Source organism: Petaurus breviceps, unplaced genomic scaffold (assembly GCF_028583685.1).
Source record: "Petaurus breviceps papuanus isolate PSGF00001 unplaced genomic scaffold, PetGlider_PUasm1.0 91041, whole genome shotgun sequence".
Lineage (NCBI taxonomy): Eukaryota > Metazoa > Chordata > Mammalia > Diprotodontia > Petauridae > Petaurus > Petaurus breviceps.
In genome coordinates, this window is record NW_027187400.1 from 24,197,165 (window position 1) to 24,221,541 (window position 24,377).

General features: G+C 41.8%; 1 protein-coding gene across 9 annotated transcripts in view; it reads right to left on the reverse strand.

Annotated features, from left to right (window-relative positions):
• The window catches only part of KIF1B (kinesin family member 1B), a 204,491-nt gene continuing 180,114 nt past the window's right edge, over positions 1–24,377 (reverse strand). For all 9 annotated transcript variants that reach the window (XM_069079402.1, XM_069079404.1, XM_069079405.1 and 6 more), the window contains 11 exons: positions 20,845–20,959; positions 19,520–19,653; positions 17,560–17,621; positions 16,022–16,167; positions 12,247–12,486; positions 11,538–11,609; positions 7,944–8,065; positions 6,122–6,271; positions 4,634–4,826; positions 2,278–2,396; positions 1–1,732 (listed from right to left, as the gene is read on the reverse strand). In XM_069079402.1, the coding sequence (XP_068935503.1) occupies positions 1,690–1,732; positions 2,278–2,396; positions 4,634–4,826; positions 6,122–6,271; positions 7,944–8,065; positions 11,538–11,609; positions 12,247–12,486; positions 16,022–16,167; positions 17,560–17,621; positions 19,520–19,653; positions 20,845–20,959 (1,396 nt within the window). In that variant the 3' untranslated portion in view covers positions 1–1,689. The remainder of the gene's footprint in view (positions 1,733–2,277; positions 2,397–4,633; positions 4,827–6,121; positions 6,272–7,943; positions 8,066–11,537; positions 11,610–12,246; positions 12,487–16,021; positions 16,168–17,559; positions 17,622–19,519; positions 19,654–20,844; positions 20,960–24,377) is intronic.

Here is a 24,377-nt window from a genome sequence, read left to right on the forward strand (position 1 = left end):
ATTAGAATCTCCAGGTGTCTAATAGATTAACTGAGGTAACCTAGAGACTTTCATTCTGTCACTTCTGTCATTTCTGCAAAACTCAATGGCCAGTGAAAGAACAGAGAGGATGAGAGGGGAGCACACTGGCCCTCAAGGGATATGACATTGGGTGCCCTGGCTCAATAGTGAGTCAGTCCCTTCTTTTCTGTTCCAGCAAGACCCTCTAACTCTGTAGGGAAGAAAGGCAGAGAGCAGGAGGGACCAGAGAATGAGTAAAAAGAAATAGCTTCTCTCCAAGGGTAGGAAAAAAATCTGACACCAAACTCATGAGTTCAGGCATACATTGTTTTTTCTTCCTTTGTATGCCCTTATTTATGTATGTATGTATGTACACATACACGTACATGTACACATATGTATGTACACACACACACACACACACACACCTCAGGAGATTTTGTTTTGGCTGTCTCAACTCAGGGACCTGCAAAATAAAGCTAGACATATATATGGATACAGAGGGAATATATTTCCTCCTCTTGGATGAAGGCCAGTGGGACCAAAGACAGGGACTCCTGATTACTACTCTTTTTGATAATAGTTTTCTTGGGTCAATAATGACTTCATCAATTAACAACAGTAATATTAATATTATTATTATCATTCATCACAAATGAAACATTCCCCCCCCTTCTGGTTAATTCTCATACTCCAATGCATGGATTCCAAAGGGCAACCCCAGTAACATTACTAGTACTAAGGAGATACGTTTCAAGTCCCAGGGACTCAACTCTCCTTCCCAATCCTGTGGCCCACAGGGATTGTATTTTACCAGCTGCATGGGACTTACAGGGAGTGATGACTTGTTAGAACTCTCATCTACCTGTTTTACCCTACTGGCATAGTGACATGCAAGCTGATACCTCATAATCCTTACCTGATGCCAACAGTGGAGTCACCTTCCTTTAATAAAGCCACTGCGTTAAGTCTATTCAAAAGAATTTTCTCCCCAATACCCTCAACCTTCAACTAAACTATTACAGAATCTCATTTCAGGTGAGCTCCAATTAATTTTCACAAAGAGTGAAGTGTCCGATTTTCATTACAGCCACTTTGTGGCTATAATAAAGAAACTTAAGGATAAACCAGTCAGAAAAGGAAGAAAAACGAAAATCAGAGAAAGCAATCTGACTGTGGTTTCTGGCAGGGTAAGACCCTTTATCCAAGTCACAAAGGGGCTGGATCCCTTCCCCTTCCCGTAGGTTCAAGGTTCCTGGGGAAAACGATAGAGACCTCACCACAAATCAGGAAAGGGAAAGAAAAGTCAGAAGCAGTTTTCAACGACAGACTAAAATATCCAAAGACAGCAGTACAGACACCAAAGGTGGTCAGAGTAGTTAACCAATAATCCAAAATGAGCGCCCCTACCCAACAAAACAAATTTGGAGATTCATTGGATCCCCTCATTTTTCCATTTTTCCTTTTGTTTGACCACATGCTACTAGTAGTATTCTCAGCAGAGGAGAAATGAAAAGAGGACAGAGCAAGAAGGGTTGGGGAACAAGAGGGCTAGCGAACCGCGTGGTGGGGAAGGAGCAGTAATTAAGCCACAGGAGCACATACAAGGAGAACCATCAAGAAGCACAAAGAGAATGAGTGGTGACCCTTTTTCTCTGAAGGTGAGGGAGGGGGCTCTGCAGCATCTGCTCAGTACTTCAATGGACCTGTGCGTCTGCGAGAGAGTTTTGACCTGTAAGAGACAGGTAAAAACCATAATTAAATTGGGTTGCAGTTCTGTCCCCTTCCTGCCTCTCTTCTGTGATCTGAGCCTGGAGCCAAGCTACTGCCCCCCAGAGATCTGGGCCTCAGGCAGAAAGCCCAGACTGTCACAACTTCCTCCCGCATGATCAACACAAGGCTGAACGACACAAACTTCCAGAGTTGTGGTTGTGACTCAAAGAGTGGAAAAGCAAAACTGAAAAAATCTAAAATCTGGCTCCTGTTTCTGGTCTGGAGAGAGTCTAAAGAACAGTAATGAAGGTAATGAAAGGAGACAGAGAAGGAGCGTGCATAAGGACAGGATAGAATGGGACAGATCTCGTGGGCAGTAGAGGCGCCTCAGCCTCAGGCTACTCAGGCCTCATCCGAGGCTCAAATATTAAATGCATCTTCTCCTTTTTATATTGAATCTGGTGAGCAATTCATAGAAACCACTTCCCACTTAGAAATGCTAATGCTCTTAAGGACTCAAACCTAAGTGACGGAAAAGAAAGAAAGGAATGCACCATTTCTTACCGTATTGTGCCAGCAAGGAGTGGGTTAAAGGCATATAACCAGTCATTCATGTCTTTATCATTGATAGCTTGCAGAAGGACGCCACGGTGCTTCGTGAATACAGCAAAGGTGTTGGATGTCTAGGAAAAAGCACAGAAGGTTAAGAGAGTTGATAACAAGATGAACAATTTCCTAGGGTTTTACACTCTTTACCAAGAGGCAGCAGGGTACCACAGAGCAGGACTAGAATGGGATTAAAGACCCTGGTCAGGAGCCCATGCTAGGTACCAGTATGCACACAGCCAAAGGAGTGGGAAAGAGACTGATCTTGGAGCTCCAAGTTCTAATTATGAACTAACAACATTTGTACTATCCTCTTTGGGGGGAGAGTGGAGGGGAGAGGAAAGGGCTTTGAGAAATCGCAAGATAATGATCTTGGCCATTATTTAGTTTACATTGGTTTTCTCCATCCTCCAAACAGCCCACTGAGGTAAAAAGGCAGGTCTTTCCCATATTTTGAGGACGGTTCGCTGGCTTGCCAAAGGCCCCCTGCAGATAAGAAGCAACACTACAAACATGGCAGTACTAGCCAACACTCAGACTATGCTCGGGTTAATGAAGGACATCTCGACACCTTCTCTAAGCATCTAGCACTCCAATGGCCTGGGGAGCTCACTAAGAAGTGCCAGCTCCAACCCCAGCCTCCCCAGTCACCTAGCTGCTGCCCTGGAGAACCTGCCATCATGCCTGGTGACCGCATTCTCGGGCCACTATTTCGACAAAGCCTCAGCTCCCAGGCAGGCTTCCTTTCACCCCTTATGCCCTGGCCATTTTCCCTACTCCCCCACCGCCTGCCCAGCTTCACTTTACTGCTCTGAGGACAATTCTGTCTCTCGGCCTTGGCTCTCCTGATTGGTGACTGCTTTTCCCAGACCATCATTTTCAAGGCCCAGACACTTCTGGATAAATACCTTGTCTTAGCCTCAGGTGTATCCTCTCCCCTCCCCCTTTCCAGTTATGTAACCAACAACCATGACCTAATCAACTTTCTCATAATTCTTGAAGAAGGAAGTGTCAATCTATTCTTCTGTGGCCTCATACATGATCCTTACAATTTTCCATATCAAAGTGTCCCATGATATGTGCTGATTCTCCCATTAGAACATAAATTCCTTAAGGGTCATTGCTTTTATATTTGTATTCCCCAATATTTGACATGGGGTTTGGCATATAGAAATGGCTTAATTAATGATTTTTTCATTCACTTATCTATTCATGCCTGCCTCTCCATATCTTCCCTTAGGTTTTTTCCACAGCAGGTCCACTTAATACCTTAGTGGGGGAGTGGGTGGCTTTCTCTGATTCTCTTGACAAAGAGATCATACTACTGGAAAGTGTGAGCTGCCCATCAGTTTTCGCCTTGCTCTCACCATGTGAACAGCCCACATTAATTTTTTTGATCATATATTTCTTTTGTTACATCTTTTTTTTTTTTTTGCTTTTTGGAGGGTAATTGGGGTTAAGTGACTTGCCCAAGGTCACACGGCTAGTTGTTGTTCAATTGTCTGAGGCTGGATTTGAACTCAGGTCCTCCTGACTCCAAGGCCAGTGCTCTATTCACTGCACCACCTAGCCGCCCCTTTTGTTACATCTTTTACAATACTTTATCCAGACTAATTTCTGCCTTGCAATATGTTGCAACCTGTTTACACCCACCACATACTTCACTATTGCCCTTCAGGATCCTTATCTCCAATTTCCAGGGACTGTAACATTTTATGATTTGCAGCCACCTAACATCACCCAAAGGCTACTGATATTAAAAGGTCTCTTTAGAGAGAAGCTTGGGATCACCACTGCAATTTCCCAAAGGCAATCCATACCGCTCTCTTCCTGTTCTGAGTCCAGTTCACTGTCGGTCTGCAATGTCTGTCCAAGATGTCTAGACTGATGGATGAATGCTATAGGTCATCCATCAATCTGTACAAGATAGTCTGGATAAAAGCACTCTTAATTTTTCCTGAAAGGGCAGTAAGACCAAACTCAAAATTTTCACTAATTACAGACTTCACTTAGGAAGATATGCCTTGTTCCAGGGCTTTCTGCAGTCAATCTAATGTCATTCACACATAGGGGTGTCTGGAGGACCTCAATATACAGGGGTTCCCTCTTGGATTTGGATTCTGTGGTGGCTCTTCTCCACATTTATAGTGAGTAAATGTCTCCTTGGCTGATGCTTTGATTCACATTAACAATCAGCAACACAGAACATTTCAGAAGGGGCATGGGCATCAAGGAACAATTTCCTATGCTACAAAGAATAAGGTCACAACTTTGCTCATGTGTTACAGTAGAGACAGGACACGTCAGTACTGACCTTTACCATAGCCTGCTGGTCTTCACTGTACTCCACTTGGGCTGTTGATAAATTAATGATCCCTCGTTCTACTGGATCTTTGTCACTGTTGTAGATGAATACATATGGACGTCGTACCACTACAAAATGTTTAGCCCAATTGCTGGAATATGGTTCCTTAAAATGGAGGTACCCCTTCTTAGAGACCACTGAGCTGAAGGACAACAAGAGAAGTTAATATCTCAACAAAAGAGAGACCACCAGTCAAGGTTACACACACAAATATGTATGACTCATCTAACATAGTTAAAATTGACTCTATGTTCTTTTTTCCCAATTAGAATGAAAGTTCCTTGAGAGCAGTGACTATCTAAATTTTCTAATTATATTCCCCAGTGAGCAGCAAAGTGCTTTGTCTATAGTAAGCACTAAATGGTTTTTTTTTTTAATTCATTCATTCAATCATCCAGAACAGGCAAAAACAGGCAAATGGTTCATTCAGGCAATCTTATGTACTCCTATGACTTTTAACTTTTTACTCGGTGCAGATGACTCTGAAATCTAAATCTTTACCCCTAACTTTCCCTTAAAGCTCCAATCCTAAATTTCTGACTACTTACTCTGTAGATTTTCATTTGTATGCCAGACCAGCACGTTATTCTCAAAAAGTTCTTAACAGAATACATTTTCTCCCTAAAACTGTTTTATTCCTGTTTCTGGCACCATCATCCCAATAATCACTAAGGCTTGAAACTTTGGAGTCATTTCTGATTCATTCCTCCTTCTGGCCATAAATAATCTGTTTTCTGCCTATTCCCTCTCATTATAACCACCCTAACACATGTTAGCCTATGACATCCTTCTAACTTCTCCCCCCTTGCTCTCCATATGATCTTCCTAATGGACTGCTCTGATGGTGTCCTGACTTGTCTACTCTGTACTTCCCCACTTATCTCAGCAGTTAAGACCCTCTTTGTTTATCCTCATTTCACAGTACTCCACATCTGGCAGTCTGAGTACCAGCTATGCTGGGTGACCCCTCAGCCTTCATTCCAGCCCTTTCTAGGTTGACCTAGAAAGAACACTTTGACTCCTGATAAAGTCCCTCTCATTTTCAGGTTCTCCCTCTCACTCCCCCAAGCCTACATTGCTCAGATGGTTCCTTTGTCCTTGACAGACCTGCTTGAGTTCTGTTCTGTTTTCTCTTTACATGCCCAATTACTCCCACAGTGTTCTGCACATAATAGTGGTTAATACAGTTTTAATGAATTGAATTTAGGAAAGAAATCTCTCCCAAAGCAGCTCATAGGGAGGTATGAAACTCCAGTCCCCCTCCTCTTGAAGCACCAAATGGAGACAGCTTAAGGGACCTCACCTGGATAGCTTTCAGAAGAACAACCCCTTTTGGAATCTAACTACCTTACACTGAAGGGCAAATAGGAAAGTCTACAGGATGATTCAGCTATCCTCATCCCTAGCAACCTTGTGCCAAATGTGAATCCTTCTTACCCAGGTCTAATTTCTTCAATATCTGGAACAAGGTTGAGGAATTCATTTTTCCCAGCTCGAGCCAAGTAAGGAGTCTCCACTGTTGGGACCAACTGGAACTGTTCAAACTCTGGGCAGGGGCTGGAGGCCCGAGAGTTAGCTTCTGGGGTCCTTTAAAACAAGGATTGAAACATGAGATGTAAAATTAAAGTTACTCCTTATTTATTTTCATGAAAATCTGAAGGTGATGTTATGAATTCATTTTATAAAATACTGCACTGTGAAAAACATCATCTATCTCAGTGTAATACCATGACTTAGAGGTCCTCCAAACAATTTTGGAGAGCTGGAAATAGTCTCACGGAGCAGTTTCATTTCATATTTAATCAGTCTGAGTTTTCAGAAGCTGCATGAACAGGCTAATTCAGAGCCCATGACAATGCTCTGTGGCATTATCATAGTACATCTGCTTATTAATTTGTACTCTCTGAAACATTTCTAATCTCTTAATCTGCAAATCTGCATGATCAAAAAGTACTGCAAATAATGCATTTTAAAGTTGGGTTTTATAAACAAAAGAATTTACTAATGTCACATGAGACAACAACTTAAATTAAACAGAGAATCCAAATAGCTGTCTTGAAAGGAATTCTTCCCTTTCTTAACCATTCTCTTCATATTCAAAATAAGTCTCTTAAAAATGACACACTGCATATATCCACTATGGAAATGTTTTGCATAGCTACACATGTACAACCTATATGGAAATGCTTATCTTCCCAGTGAGGGTGGGTGACGAGGGAGGAAGGGAAAGAATCTGAAATTCAAAGTTTTAAAATCAAATGTTTAAAAAAAACTAATATTTTTTTTTTTTTACACGCAACTGGGAAATAAGGTATACAGGCACTGGGGTATGGAGATCCATCTTGCCCTACCGGGAAGTCGGAGGAGGGATGTGGGAGGATATAGGAGAGAGCAGATCCGGGGAGGGGGTATACAGTGGGATTGCTATTTTGGGATGGTGGGTAGGGGAAAGACAGAGAGAAAATTTGTAACTCTAAATCTTGTGGGAGTGAATGATGTAAACTAAAAATAAACATAAAATTTAATTTAAAAAATTGAATTAAATAAAAAAAATACATTGTATATCTCATCCAAGTAAACATCAACCAAAAGTAACGTTGTCTAAGAATAAGATAACATTTTGCTCACTGTGGGTGTGGATTTTAATTATTTAATTTACAAACTTTGCATGAATGGTCTTAGGACATCATTTTATGTTGTTGTTCAGTTGTTTTCAGTTGTGTCCAGTTCTTCATGATGACATTTGGGGCTTTCTTGACAAACACACTGGAGTGGTTTGCCATTTCCTTTTCCAGCTCATTTTACAGATGAGGAAATTGAGGCAAACAAAATGAAGTGACTTGCTCAGGGTCACCAAGCTGGTAAGTATCTGAGGCTAGATTTGAACTCAGGTCTTTCTGACTCCAGGCTCAGCACTCCATCCACTTTATCACCTAGCTGTCCTTTTTATTTTATAAGATTATCATTAATATACATATAAAAAATATACATATGTATATAAATATATACATATATATTTTTTCTATGCAGCATATCAAATTTACTTTAGACAATGATATTCTTTTTCCAACGTACAAAGTTTTTTTTTACACAAGAAATTACAATTTAGAAGAGAAAAGGGAAAGAAGACAAAAAAGGACACTTTGGAGGCAACCAAAAGACATGCTGTAAGAAAGGGAATCTAGCATCCGCAGAAAGAAGGAAACCACTGCCATGTGACACACAAGTCATCATCCCCCAGTGGGGGAGGGGTACCTACTTCTGGTCCCCTGAGCTGCACCTTGAGTCTACCAGAGAGGGGCAGGTAGATGAAGGGGTGAGGGTGGCACTGCTGAAACTGGACACTGATGGATCTCGCCCAATTGGAGAAATATCAGACAACTGTAGACACAAACAAAACAGGATACATTAGATTATGGCAAAACATCAGTAAAGCTGGGGAGGAGGTTTACAGTTGCCCTAAAAAAACAAAACATTAAATGCTAGAATTTGAAGGGCTTTGCCTTTATGAGTCTTAAGAATTGGCAAGTGATTAAAAAAAGAGAACTAAATCATTCAATCAAACATTCCATAAGCATTTATTAATAAACACCATATTTTTGATGAGAAGGAAGAAAGAGAGAAAGAGGAAGGAAAGAGGGAGGAAGAGAGAGGAAGGAAGGGTGGGAGGGGGAGGGAGAAAGGGGAGAGAAGAGGGGAGAAAGGAATGACAGAGAGAAAGGGGGAAGAGAGAGGGAGAGAAAATAAATACATATAAATATGTGGAACTTAAATATTTGGTAGCTAGGGAAGAAAGAGCCCTAGAAGGCTTCAAGCTGGAGCTGGATACTGAAGAAAGGAATACTACGAGCAGGAAAAAGGGAAGTTATCAGTGGAACGGCCAGTGCAAAGGCATAGAAATGGGAGATGGAAGAGAGAAAAGCACAGCTTGGCTGAATTGCAGAACATAGACAATAAATCAGGAAAGAGAGGTGGGGACCAGGTGGTGAAGGGTTTGAGAAGTCAAAAAGAGGCGATTCTATTGGTAGCAAAGTGCAGGATGGACTGGAGGGGGAAGAAACTAGAGTTAGGAATATGATACAATAATATAGGTAAAAGGAGGGCCTGAATTAAAGTGGTGGCCATGTGAGTGGAAAGAAGGGAATAGAGGTCAGAGAAGTTACAGAGCTAGAAATGACAAGAACTGTCAACTGTTTAGATATATGGAATGGGGAAGAATGAGAAGTCAAAGATGTTGCCAAAGTTACAAATGTGAGACACTGGAATGATGGTAGTTCCTTTGACAGAAAGAAGGAAACTTGGAAGAGGGCTGAATTTTAGAGTTTTATTTTGGACACGTTGAGTTTGAGACACTTACAGGACATTCAGACTGAAATGCTGAGCTATGGAAGTGGGGGAAGGGAAGGAAATAGGCATGTACACAGTGCCCACTGTGTGCCAAGCATTATGGTAAGCACTTCACAAACACTGACGACAAGGCAGCTGGTGCAAGGATGACGGTCTAGGAAAGAGGTGGGGGGAGTGGGAATGAAGATCATGGAGAAGATAACAAGCTGGTGTAAGGGCCATAAGGCACAGGGAAAGATGGAGATAAGAGATTACGATAAGGTAAAGGAACTCTGGAGGTCATGGGACAGAAGCCAGCGGTGCAGAGGAGCTGGGTGAGATCAGAGGCAGGTTCTGTTCTGACCCCCCGCATTCTCTCCACCGCTCGAGTTACTGCCAGGTCCCACCTCTGCAGCCTCTGCACCAGCTCTTGTCTACGCCACCTCTGCTCCCCTTGTCACCCCAGCCCCCAGGCCAATTCAGTGCTCCGGCACCTCTTGCAATAGGCTTCTAGTCGGCGCTCCTCCCTCAGTGCTCTGGAGCTCCCATCCATCCTCTGATCTGCTGCCACAAGGGTTTCCCAAAGGATATGAACAGGAGATTCTCAAGGGAAGAGATCCAGGCTATTCCATAGCCATGTGAGATATGACATCACTATTCATTAGAGAAATGTGAATTAAAGCAATTCTAAGATTCTTACCTTAAGAATTGGTAAAGATAACAAAAAAGGAAGATGATAAATGTTGGAGGGGCTATGGGAAATACACTATTGGTAGACACGTGAATGGGCCCAGCTATTTTGGGAAACAATTTGGAATTATGACCAAAAAGTTAATAAATATTGTGGGGCCTAAGACTCAGTTATGCCACTGTTAGGCCTAGATCCAAAAGAGATCAAAGAAACAGGAAAAGATCCTATATGTATAAATATAGTTAAAACAGCTCTTTTTTTTCTGGTGGGAGGAAGGGCTAAATAAACATGATATGAATATGATATATGAATATGATAAGATTGTGCTGTGAGAAATGAGGAAAGATGATTTCAAAGATACTTGGGAACACTTGTACAAATGATTCAGGGTGAGGTGAGTGAAGGAAGAACATGCTACAGCACAATGTCAGTATGACAAAAGCAAACAATCACGGTGGTTTTCATACGTGAATGAAGTCAGGAGAACAATTTCTGCAACAACAACCACACTGTGAAGACAGAGCCTTTTGGAGGCTGTAAGAACCATGGTAAAAACAATGGCCACTCATATGAAGCATGCTCCCCCTCCCCACCTCCTCAGAGGGTGGGCTTAGGGCTACAGAAGGAAACACAGATATCTTTAAATGCACATTATGAGGGAATTGATTTCACTTGAACATGCACATTTATTACAAGGAATTTGTCTTTTCTTTTTTTTGTGGAGTAGGGGAGAAGGGAAAGAAAACAGATTTCTGTTAATTTAAATAAGACAGAGAGGTTAGGGGTGTGCTACAGATGTGGGATATTGCATGCAGTCTGAGGAGGTCACTGTATATTATAAAATAAGTCTGACCATCTCATCTGCCTGCTTGATAAACTCCAGAGACTCCCTGTTACTTCTAGGACCTCGCACAAAGTTTTTCTGTTTGACCTTTAAAGCTCTTTATAACCTGATCCCGTCCTACCTTTGCAGGCCTCTTACACCTTACTGCCCTCCATGTACTCTATGATCCAAACCATTTAGTGTGGTTAAAAAAATAGAAAAGTTACTCAGTGAAATAGGTTAGATAAGCAAGAAATAGAAGCAATCAATAACAGGAGGAAGCAAAGAAACAGTGCTCGGCAAGCACCTACCATGTGCGCCAGGCACTGTGCTGAGCATTTCACACATCGTTTAACTCGGTTCTCACAACAACCCTGAGAGGTAGATGTGTTTTTAATCCCCATTTTACAGCTGAGGAAACTAAGGCAAACAGAGGTGAAGTGGCTTGACCAGGGTCACACAGCTAACAAGTGCATGGATCTGGATTTGAACTCAGGTCTCCAGATCCAGCACTCTGTGCCCTGTGGTGCCTCCTAAGATGGGGCAGGATGTGCTATTTTCTTAATGGGGGTATGTGAAAAGAACATACACACATGAGAAAGGAGCAGGGTAAGAAGACAATCCATAAATCTTACTGCTCTCTGAAACACCCAAGGGAGGGAGGGCTGAATAGGGTCTGTGATGAAATAATACTTGCTTCAGGATCAGGAAGTTTTGCTTCCGACTGTTCCCTCCCCAGTATTATGCTCTCTCGTCACCACCCCCACCTCCCCCACTCCAAACATCACTCTTGTTTCTTCATGGAGCTGGGGTTATTTCAAATGCAGCAACAACTACAAGGAGCCGATTTCTCGACTGATCTCACTTTCCCCCACAAACACAGATATGCCTAATTTAAGGCATTATAGACAGGAACTAAACAGATAATTTGGGAGACACAAAAGTAAGGTGAGTTGGAGAAAAGAGTCATTACTATATTACTATGATGACTAAGGGTTAAGCAATTTGCTCACCTTACAGTCGCTGATGCTACTGTGCACCTGGTTAAATTCTCGGTTGAAAGTGTGGGTGAGAAGTTGCAGGCACTGGAGAAGAGAAAGAAAACAAAATTCAGAAGATCCCCAGACACGTAACAAGAAACAGGAAAAGTACAATGATTAAAGCCCACAGCAGAAGTCAGAATAAGGAAGGGGAACGCCTCACACAGCCCTCCGCCTTGGCCAGCACTGCTCTTGGAAGGCCTCACTCACCCCAGCAACGCCCCGCTCTCCCTCCTGCCCTGGTCAGGGACCCTCTTTCCTTTGCTCCCTCCTGGCCAGCCTGTTCTGCCCTTGAGTTGCTGCACAGCCTCGCCCTGCCAGACCCTGACTCCGTGTGGTACTTCTCTCTCTGGCTCTGGCTCTCTCCCTCACTCCGTCACAGAATGCACTGAACACAGAAGGTATTCAGTGAACGGAGAACAAATGTGGCAAGAAGAAAAGAGCTCCACAGGGAACCTGAGCAAACCACAACAGTCAACACTCAACGAAGCAGTTACCATTAGTTCTCAGGATCCCCTATTTTGAACAAAAAGCAGCACACCAACTCATTTGCTTTAGAACAAGCTTCTCTGACGAGGAAAGAAGCTAACTGACAAAGTACTAAGAATAAGAAGGGCAGTTCCCGTGTGAAAGCACCCCTTCCTAGTCCCCAACCACGCCAGGTTACAAGGCTGACTGGGACCTTGGTAGCCAGCTCTTTCTCGCGATCCACCAGACTCTCGATGTCAGCGGAGTCGTAGCCACTGCTTTCACTCGGTGTGACTGCGCTCTCCAAGGTGGTGGTGGAGATTTGAGAAGAGATGCTGGTGGAGGTGCTCAGGGTCCCACTGCTGAGGCTGGGCGACAACGAGTCACTCAGGGACTTGGGGATGCTGTCGCCAAGCTTCTCACGGAGCAGCAGGAAGTGACGAGTCTTCTCTACCTAAAAGCATCCACACAAATATTAATGACTTAGGAACACGGAGAGGGACAAGAAGGGGTAACATAGCAATGGCAGCATAGCTTTTTCTGATCTAAAACTTAAGACTGGCTACAAATTTGAATAGAGTGGATATAAGGCAACCAAAAATAAATGGAAGAATAATCACGATTTCCCCTCTTGGACCACTGCCTTGACATGGCAGAGGGGCATGTGCATCTCAATGAAACTATGAACAATGCCATGCAGGGTTACCCAAGATGGCCAGGTCACAGGAGAGAGTTCTGACAACAAGTGATCCACTGGAGAAGAAAATGGCAAACCACTCCAGTATCTCTGCCAAGAAAACCCCATGGACATTATTAAAATGATAAAAGACAATGGAAGATGAGCCCCTCAGGCTGGAAGGTATCCAATACACTACTGACACAAGTGCAGGACAACCAGTAGCTCCAGTACTAATGAAACAGCTGGGCCACGGTGGAAAGGAAGTTCCACTACAGATGGAGCTGGTGACAAAAAGCAAGTCTGATGCTATAAGGATCAGTGCCGCATAAGAACCTGGCATGTAAGTTCTACAAACCGAGGCAAGCTGGATGTGGTCAAACAGGAGATGGAGAGATGAAACACCGACATCTGGAAGTCATCCACAAATGAACGGGTGAATTTAATTCAGGGTTCATTACTACTGTGGGTGAGAATTCCTTGGAAGAAATGCAGTAGCCCTTCTAGTCAATAGAAGGGTAAAGCAGTACTGAGGCAAAACCACCAAAATAACAGAATGCTGTCTGTCTGAAACCACGGCAAAGCATCCAAGAGCACAGTAATACAAATTTATGCTCCAAACACTAATCACTCAGTTCTATAAAGCCCTCCAACATCTTTCAGAAATAAAATTTAAAAAGATGTCATGTTCACCATAGGGGACTGGAATGTTGAAGGAGGAAAGCAAGAGATAAGTGGAGTAACAGGCAAGTTTGGCCTTGGAGTACAGAATGAAGCAGGGCAGAGACTAACAAGAGATCAAAGCAAACACTTTTTCAACAATCCAAAAAGCAACTCTACACATGGACTTCACCAGATGGTCAATAACAAAATCAGATTTTTTCTATACTTTGCAGACAAAGGTGAAGAAGCTCTTTATAGTCACTTAAAATGAGACTTGGAGCTGACTGAGGCTCAGATCATGAGCTTCTTACTGCAAAATTCAGACTTAAATTGAAAAAAGGAAAAATCAGACCATATAGATTTATATCCTTTATGAATATGAAGTGGAGGTGATGAACAGATTTAAGGGATTAGGTCTGGTAGGTAGAGTGCCTGAAGATCTGTGGACAGAGGTTTTCAATACTGTACAGCAGACAGTAATAAAGAAACATCCCCCCTCCAAAGAAAAGCAAGAAAACAAAATGGCTGCCTGATGAGGTTTTCCAAATAGTCATAGAAAGAAGGAAAGTGGGGCGGCTAGTTGGCGCAGTGAATAGAGTACCAGCCCTGGAGTCAGGAGAACCTGAGTTCAAATCTGGCCTCAGACCCTCAACACAAAAACTAGCTGCGTGACCTTGGGCAAGTCACTTAACCCCAGTTGCCCTCCAAAAAGCAAAAAAGAAAAAAAAGGAAAGGGGGAAAGGAAAGCTATATCCAACTGAATGCATAATTCCAAAAAACAGCAAGGAGAGACAAGGTTTTCTTAAATGAACAATGTCAAAAAATAGAAGAAAACAACAGAATGGGAAAGTCAAGGGATCTCTTCAAGAAAATTATAGATTTCATGCAAAAATGGGCATGGGCATGATAAAAGTGGTAAGGACTTAACAGAAACAGAAGAGATTAAAAAGAGGCAGCAAGAACATACAGAAGAACTATACAAGAAAGATCTTAACATCACCCTGTGATGGTGTGATTACTGGTAAAGAGCCAGATACCCTGGAGAATGAAGTCAAGTGGGCCTTAGGAAGCATTGCTAATCCTAAGACTAGTGGAGGTCACAGAATTCCAGCCAGGCTATTTAAAACCCTAAAAGATGATGCTGTCAAAGTGCTGCACTCAATATACCAGCAAATTTGGAAACAGTGGTCACTGGATTGGAAGAGAATAGTTTAGCCCCAACCCTAACGAAGGGTAATATCAAAGAATGTTCAAATTACTGAACAATTGCACTCATTTCACATGCCAGCAAGGTTATGCTTAAGATTCTGAAAGCCAGGCTTCAGTAATATGTGATTAAGAGGCAAAGGAACTAGAGACCAAGTTACCAACATTCATTTGCTGGATTATGTAGAAAGTAAGGGAGTTCAGAAAAATGTCTTCTTCTGCTTCACTGACTACACTAAAGCCTTTGACTGCATGGATCACAATAAAGTATGGCAAGTCCTCACAGAGATGGGAGTACCAGATCATCTTACTTGTCTTCTGAGGAACCTGGACATGGTCCAAGAAGCAACAGTTAGAACCAAACATGGAACAACTGATTGGTTTAAGATTGGAAAAAAGAGTACGATAGGGCTGCTTATTGTCACCTTATTTAAGTTATATGTAGCGTACATCGTGTGAAATGCCAGGCTGGCTGAATCGAAAGGCGGAATTAAGGTTGCTGGGAGAAATATCAACAATCTTAGACATGCAGACAATACCACTCTGATGGCAGAAAGTGAAAAAAGAATTAAAAAGACTCTTAATGAGGGTGAAAGAGGAGGGTGTGAAAGGTGGCTTGAAGATTAACATGAAGAAAACTAAGATCTTGACAACTGGTCCCATTATTTCCTGACACACAGAAGGAGAAGAAATGGAAGCAGTGTCAGATTTTGTATTCTTGGGCTCAAGATGACCGCAGACAGTGACTGCAGTCATGAACTTAGGAGGACACTTGTATCTTGGAAGGAAAGCTATGGCTTGTCTGCATAGTCTACTAAAAAGCAGAGCTATCACCTTGCTGACAAATGGTCAAAATTATGATTTTTCCAGTAGCAAGGTCTGGCTGTGAGAACTGGACTATAAGGAAAGCTGAGTGTCGCAGAATCGACACTTTTGAATTGTAGTGCTGGAGAAGACTTTTAAGAGTCCCTTAAGTAAGGACAGTAAGGTAAAAAAAAATCAGTCAATACTTAAAGAAATCAATCAGATCATTTACTGGAAAGACAAATACTGAAGCTGAAGCTTAAATACTTCGGCCACATAATGAGAAGACAGGACTCGAAGGAAAAGTCCCTGATGTTGGCAAAGACTGAAGGCAAAAGTAGAAGGGGACTGCAGAAGATAAGATGGACAGATAGCATCACAGAAGCAGTGAACATAAGCTTGAACAGACTTTGGGGGATAGTGGAGGATAGAAGGGCTTGGTGTGCTATGTCCATGGGGTCACGAAGAATAGGACAAGTTTGAACAAATGAACAACAAACTCATGATTTCTTTATAGTGTGAGATGATGGGTGTAGGGGGAGTTCTCACTTCTGAAGCTGCTTTTCTGTGCTCTCTCACTTTGAAAAGAGGATTCCCTGAAGGCCCTGATGGTATCAAAGGGACCCCTATCCTCTGATACCTCATGTAGAAGCTCTAGTTTCTCCAGTTCCCATTGATGCTCAAGAATAAGGCTGTCTCCTCTGGGCCGCCAGCCTGCTAGGTTCTCTTCTCCCCGGACATATGCCACGGATGTGTCCAGAATTTTTCTTCTTCTTCTCTGCATACCTAAAATGGAAAAACCAGAAACATTTCAGAAGAACACATCTTTACTTTATAATATCCTCCCTAACTCACCAATCTGTGCTCCAACAGTGATTTCCACAGACTTGGAGTTTTGCAGATTCTGTTGGGCTTCTCCCAGTCTTCCCCACCCCTCCAAACAAAGGAAGAAGGAAAACCCTGCATGCCTGAATTCTAAACTTTACTCTTCAAGACATTGCTTAGCCTCCAGTGGGCTGTGGAAAGGTGGACCCGCTATCACACTACTGGTGAACTGGTCCAGTCATCTTGGAAAATAATTTGGAGTTATATTCCTAATATACCCTTTGCCCAGAAATTCTACTGTCAGTCATAAGGAGGGAAATGGCACAAAGAAAGAACTAACACATCAAAATATTCATCCTTCGCAGAACTTTTTGAAGTAGCCAAGAAATGGAAGCAAGTAGATGCCCAGTGACTAGGGGGTGGCAGAATAAGTTGTGCTACACAAAGATAATGGAACATGACTATGCTAGGAGGAAGAGAGAAGTGCACAACGACTTCTATGATCCAAAGTGAAGTGAGCAGAACCAGGGAAAAGATTTGCAATGACTGTGACAATGTCAAAGGGAAGAGCCAAAACAATAAAACAACTTAGTGAAATCGACTGCTATGAAACTAATGACCGAGATTGACCCCAAAGAAGGGAGAGGAGGGAGTTTCTTTGTATAAGTTGAGGACTGTGTGTGAAGCACTGCATATTGTCAGACTTTTTTGATGTTTATGTTGAGCTGTTTTCTTTCCCTCTTTTTTATTCTTTGTTAAAAGTGACTGCTCTCTGGAAGAGTAGATATAAAAAAAAAAGTCTCAATAAAGACGGTGTTAAAAAAAGCCCAAACCTCTCAGGACTATGAGGACTTAATTTCAAATCAAAGGCCTCATCTTTTCTGTATGAAATTCTGGTTTCTACTTAAACATGTTTCCTATAGAAGCAATAATCCACTAGGGATTAAAAAGTTCTCATTCATTTAGAGAATGTGAAGATTTACAGAGAATGTGATTTCCTTCAGTTCAAGGAGCTAGTGATAAAAAGAATAAAAGCCATCAACTTATACCAAAATATATACTTTGAAGGCAGTTAGAAGACACTTTTCTAAGATATGCAGCATTCTAGAAATCATGTCTGGATGATTTTCAAAATTGTGTTGCAGTATAAGGAAGAAAAGGGAAACTTGACATCATTCTCAATAGAGTAACTCGTGAAAAGGTCCATTATAATAAAATACAATTTTCATTATGAAATTTTTACTGTTATCCCAAATGTATGTTTTCTAGTTTTCTGGAACAACATAACTACCACCATGTGTTTGTAGTGCCCATGGGTAAGTGTAACACCACACAAAAATGGCGGTTGCTCACCAGGACTGCCTGTGTCTGCCATTTTGCACAAACTGAGTTCATAAATTCCGGTTACGCGGTTTCTGTTTTAAAAGAAAACAAACCAAAACAATACCATCATTTTTCATAAAAAATTATGAAAAAACATAATTTCACTTTCACACAAGATCACCTCTGTAAAGGTGATCACCCATCTCAAAGACAATGAAATGCCCCTTAGAAATGATAATGATGTTTGCATAGAATTTTAAGCTACAGTTACACAAAGTATTTTACCCCAATAATCATTTGAAATAAGTAGTGTGAATAGTTATCTCTATTTCACAGATAAGGAAACTGAGGCACAGAGTGGTTAAATGTCATATCTACAGTTGTGCTACAGTCTTATGTTTTATAAGGAGACCAGGGAGCTTGAATTTGACTCCTGGAAATATACTAGAATGTAAATTTTTTTTTTTTTGCTTTTTGGAGGGGGAGGGCAGGGCAATTGGGGTTAAGTGACTTGCCCAAGGTCACACGGCTAGTGTTAAATGTCTCAGGTCAGATTTGAACTCAGGTCCTTCTGACTTCAGGGCCAGTGCTCTATTCACTGAGCCACCTAACCACCCCTACTAGAATGTATTAACAAAGATATAGTGAAATTTTTAAAAAGAAGATTATAAGGGGTGGCTAGGTGGCCTGGGAGGTGGCCATCATCTAAAGACCACCATTTTTAGAGAGTTTCTGAGTTATAAAATATAAGTACTGGTACAGTAGTGTGAGATCTTTGTCCACTAACCAATGAGTTAGAGTCATAGAATTTAAGAGCTGGAATGCACCTCAGAAGGCATCAAGGTCAACACATAACCTAAAAAAGAACCTACTCTAGAATATACTGGACACATGGTGATCTAGTCTTCATATAAAGATTTCTAGTAAGGAGAAACTTGTTACCCCCTGAGACAGCCCATTCCACTTTGAGTGTTTGTCCTTATTTCAGGCCTAAATTTGCCTCTGTAACTTCTGCTCATTTAATTCTAATTCTGTTTTCTTGGTCTAACACAAGAAATGTAATTCTTCTTGAAGACAGCCAACAGCCCTGAATCCTTCCTTCTCTAGGCTAAACACACTTAGTTTCTTTAACGGATCCTTATTTGGAATGAGCCAGGCTCCTTTCACTGTCCTGGGTGCCTGCCCTCTTCCAGATGCTCTCCAGCTAATGAGTATCCAATTAAACTGTGGCACCCAGAAGTGCAGACTCCTCCAAATGACTATCATCTCCTCATTCCTGGATGCTGTACATCTTTTAATACAGAATAAGACTGCATTAGCTTTCTTGCCTGTCACATCACAATGTTGATTCATACTGAGCTTATCATCAGGCCATTAAAACCTCCAGCTTTTTTTCAGACTAATTGCTATCTACTTTCCCCCCATATTTTACTTATGAAATTGATTTTCTATACCTATGTGTAAGACTTCCTTTTTACCTCTAATACTCTTTACTACAGCACTGTCTACTGCCACTGCAAAAAAAAAACCCCTTTGGGCTTTTTTGGTTGGTTTCATGGTATACTAAAGTTTAAAAAAATCTGGCCTTTGAACTTCTGAGGAACATCTCCACATTTAGCTAGGCCACTTTTCAAACGGAAGCACGCATGTAAATTTGGTTTTCAAAAAGCTTTTTTAGAAATCATTGGGGGTGACTAGGTGGCACAGTGAGTAAGAGCGCTGGCCCCAGAGTCGGGAGGACCTGGGATCGGTTCCAGCCTCAGATACTTAACACCCACACAAAGTAACTAGGCGTGTAACCTTGGACAAGTTACTTAACCCCAATTGCTTTAAAAAAAAAAAAAGAAATCATTGTACTGATTTATCAATGATTAAAATGGACTGTCTAGTATCAGCCCTGCAATACCATATTAAAGGAATATTAGAATTAATGGAGTAGAACTTAATCATTTCAGGAAAAATTTGAACTGGATCATTTGTAAAAACTTACGAGTCTGGGGACTTGGAGTAGCCGCTCCCAAAAAGGCTACGAAGAGAACGTGGCGGTGAGATCTTGGCATCTCTTGAATAGAAGACCATACAAACGTCCTTGGTGATAACAGCTGGTTGGATGCAATGGTCAAGCTGGAAGCAGACAAAAATATGCCAAGGACTGAAATAAAGACATGCTGCATACAAGTAATTAGTGGTGCCTAAGTACTACAGATGGAAAGTTTTCAACCATATGATCAGATTCTATGTAGCACGTCTCCCATCAGACTGTAATCTCCTTGTAGTTTTTCCCTTCCTACCTTTAGCACTTAGCTCAGCACTAGGCACATAGTAGTGTGCTTTAATGAATGTCTGATGACTTGACTACTATAACAATGTTCTTGGTAGCCCATCAGGATAGATGTGACCATAGGGACTAGGTACTGACTTTGGGCATACCTACAGCTTCACAATCTGCCAATTCATTCAATTAATCAACCTGTATTTATTGAGTGTCCACTATGTACACTCAAGCACTGTACTTTTCAAATGTGTTACTGTTTTCAAATTATTTTTAGGTTGCTTCCATAGCAGAACTAGTCTGCAGCCAATTACAGGCTCATTCCACAACCATAAGGACACATTCTAAGAAGAATACTGGATCATTAGCATGCTAAAGTTTCAACTATAATAAAATTTATGCCCTTTTGGTTAACAAAAGACGCACATGTGATTTAATCTGTATCTGGGGGCTCCTAGGATGGGAACTTCCTATACCAGGGGTGGAGAATGTGAGGCCTTGAGGCCACATGTGGTTCTCTAGGTTCTCAAGAGTAGCCCTTTGACTGAATATGAGCTTCACAGAACAAATTTCCTTAATGAAAGGATTTTTTCTGTAAAACTTGGACTCAGTTAAAAGGCTGCACTCGAGGACCTAGAAGGCCACATGTGGCCTTGGCCACAGGTTCCCCACCCCTGTGATCTATACTGATGCAGACGGACAAATGGCCTGCTGTTTATTGTTTTAGAGAATTATCCCAGGGCTCAAGAGGTTAAGTGACATGTCATACTGCTAATACATGACATAGGGATAAGACTTGAAGCCGTAACTGACTCCGGGGCAAACCATAACATGATGCCTCCCTTGATTTACTACATCCAGCCCAGTCACAGTAGAAAGCAACCAAACAAAGCTTTAGGATGCAGTGGAAAAGGAAAGGTGCAAGACCATCATCCAACACTTATCACTTCTCTTACTGCTCTTGTGATGCAGCATATCAGGTCTGAACACATTTCCAATAACCCAGACCTAACTGTAAACACCAAAGGTAAAGACCCCCTCACCTCTAGGTAGGCAGACAGGGTCATGTAGATCTTCTCTCCATAGGGTGTCACTCTGTTCAGCAGGAGGGAATTATGCAAAGAGCTGTCCCACACAGCCTCAAAGCGATAGAAGGTCCTAAAGTAAGTACAAGGAGGCAGTGTGATCCAAGGGAACGTCAGTATCAAAGAACATATTGTGCACCTGTTAGGATGTGATATTATGGTATGTCCCAGAGGAATTCCCCCTAAAACCTTCAGTTTACTATTTAGCAAATGTTCCTTCAAACACCTTAGAGCATGGCCCTAATCCCCGGCAATGTCGAGAAGAAAAGGTACATCCAGATCAGCATTAAGAACCATTACACTATTCTAGGTCTGAATTCAGCCTGTCTTCCTCCTATGAGAGAGATAGAAAGATCTGGGAGATTAACACAAATGAGGGGAAGAGAGTAGAAGTGTGTGCGAGTGGGGGTAGGAGTAGGTAAAAGAAAGAATACATACATGAGCAGTCCTATCAGCCATTAACAAGAGGTGGAAACAAATATTCAATTTGTAAGCTCTAGTCTTTTTTTTTTCTTCGCTTCTTGGAGGAGGTAAGGTAGGGCAATTGGAGTTAAGTGACATTGTGTTAAGTGTCTGGGACCAGATTTGAACTCAGGGCCTCCTGATTCCAGGGCCGGTGCTCTATTCACTGTGCCACCTAGCTGTCCCAAGCTCTAGTCTTTATATCTCTAGGGACCCAATAACATGCCATCCTGTTCTCTTGGGCCTCAGAAAAGCCAGAAGTGGTCTCTATTCAATGGGCTTTCCAATCACAATCATATTCTGGAGGACTGATAAAGATGGGCAATATAATTTGAATATAGAAAATTATCTTGAGAGTCAACATCAAATAGATAGAGAGCAGGACTCAATGTTAAGATACACTGGATGTGTAACCCTGGGCAGGTCACTTAACCCTTTCAGTGCCCTAGGACTACAAACTGTAGAGCAAATATGAATCTGCATGTGAATCACACAATAAAGGAAATTCTTCTCTAGTACATCCCTACACCAACAAAACCACAGAGTTGGGTAACAAACATTTTCTTAAAAATACTCATTTACAAATAAGGTTATAACCAAGTCTTTGCTAGTGCGACTAGCAAAAGAGAACATTATTTGCCAACCTGCCAAATAATTCACTCTGAAACTGATATAACAGAAACTGTACGAACATGAAACCTTATTCATTAAGGACACCAACAAATAAGTTTTCATGTCTCTTCCCTGTTCCCACAGTGGTTCTTACTGACCTCTTGTTAAGGGGCTTAGAAGAGAGTCTAAGTAGAGAGCTTCTGGGTGGGTGTGGTGAAGGAGCCTTTTCTCTCCTGCACTTGGACACAATCATTCAGCTTTCAAGTTCTGCCAAAATCTTACATGTAGCAATTTACTGAATACTGTTGTTAAGCATGGAAACTGCCCCTGATTCCTAACGTTGTCCTCTATTTCTCGGGCCGCTAACATTTAAGTTATAGAGGAGGATTCTGACTCAGGACTTGAAAATAAGGCTTCCTTAACGGGTCTCCACAAAGGTAAATTGCTATATCCTTCCAGAGAATTCCTTCATGCCTTCTCCCTGACTTATGGCAGAAAAATCAAAGAACACTTCTCCTGGCCTTCTGAGGCAGTAAGTCCTTGGCACTGCCAGACAACTTTCTAAACACCTTTGACCCCTTTAAACATGACTGCCAAAGAGACCCAGAGTCCTCAGTTTCTAGGTTTTCACAGCAATGTGGTGGTGCCTGTTGATTGCATTTTGTAATTGCAGCTTCATTTAAAATTCTTCATGGACCATTGCAATATACTCTGTCTTTCTCTTGAAGAAACAGAGCACTGAAAGTGCATGAAAAGACAATACAAAGTAGGGAGGTGGATGAGAGTACGGGAAACAGCAATGGGGGCTGGGGTGGGAGAGAAAGAGGGAGGGGGAGAGAGAGAGAGAGAAAGAAGGAGAGAGAAGGAAACCAACAAAGGGAAACCAGTCTCTTGGATAAACGTTTCAGTCAAACACTGTTTAAGGCCAAATTCTACTCTTTCACATAGTTCAGGATAACTCAAATTTAATGAAAGTTTCAATTATCCCCCAGTAATCCAGGATGCACATATTCTTTTTTGACTTCCTGCATTTCACATCAGAATGGGAATATTGGTACAATGACTCAATATCACCAATTCTTATTACTATATGTAATTTGTAATCAGCTCCATTATTCCCAGTCTGTTTATGTTTAGTGTTACTAGGTGGGTTACATGATTCAAAATTTGTGAGGCAAAAGTTTCCAGTTCACACAGGAAAACTATGTGGCATTTCTCTAATTCAGAGTCAATTTCTGAGTTCACATCAAGTATAACAACAGGGCAAAACAGTTAGAGTAAACACATTAAAGAACTGGAAGTTTCTGATGCTTCCTAATGACAAATGAAACCCTTCCTTCCAAGCAAGGCCCTCTGTAGAGAGTTCCTTTCGCTTAAGTGTTTTCAGAGTCTGCAGCATGTCAGAAGATCTGAGTTCAAGTGCAAATGCTATCCCTTCCTAGTTGTAAGCCTCTGAGAAGGTCCCTTTCTCTTGGAGAGACCCTGTGAGAGCCTCAGTAAAGAGGGTTTGGCCCACACAGCTGTTGAGGGCTCTTTTGAGCTCTAACTAGTGGAGAGTCATTTTCTTTGGAGGCTAAATTAGATAGATTGCTGGGGGAGAGGGGAGGAAGGGAGGAGAGAGAAAGGGAAGAGGAAAAGAGAAACAGACAAAGGAGAATGATAAAATAGCAGTTTTAGAGTGTAGCTTATAATGGCCCCCCTGAAGATATTAACCATGCTAGTACTGTTGGAAAAAATGTATGGCCTCCTAGGGAGAGCAGCAATTCTCCTCCCTTGACTTTGGAGGTTAGTCTGTGTTTCCTAAAACTCTCATGACTTTAGAGACACACCTGACAGGTTTCTCTGAAAGAGGATCATGAGAGCACAACAGAGAATACATCAATCTACTAACCTATGTCAAAGATTAACTAGGCTATAAGCCAATATATTTACCTAATGCAAAACACCTGACAGTTTAAGCAATGGGTACTTGGACTCCCCCTTTCCTAGATTAGGCAAAACAGATATGGAAAGTTTCCAATATAACACTGACAGGGCCTTGTTCTGCTCCAAAAGAGAACAGTGGGTCAGTAGGTAAAGAAGTCTCAATCATCAAAGGAAGAAGACTTTAAGTAAAGGCGTTCTCACAGGTTCTGCTCTCAGACAGCCAGACTAGATTCTGCTACAACATAAGACAAACGAGAAAGGACAGCATGACCAACAACTTAAAGTTACTGAACAATAAATAAACATTTACGAAGCATGTACTCTGTGCCAAGCACTGTGCTAAGCTCTGGGTATACAAAATTAGAGGCAGAAGGGCATCCCTGCCCTCAAGGAGCTCACAATCTAATGAACAACAAACCTCTCTCGCTTTGGGCTTAAAGTCAGAAAATCAAAGACAGAGCAAGGGATTATGAACTGGGGCTAAAACAAAG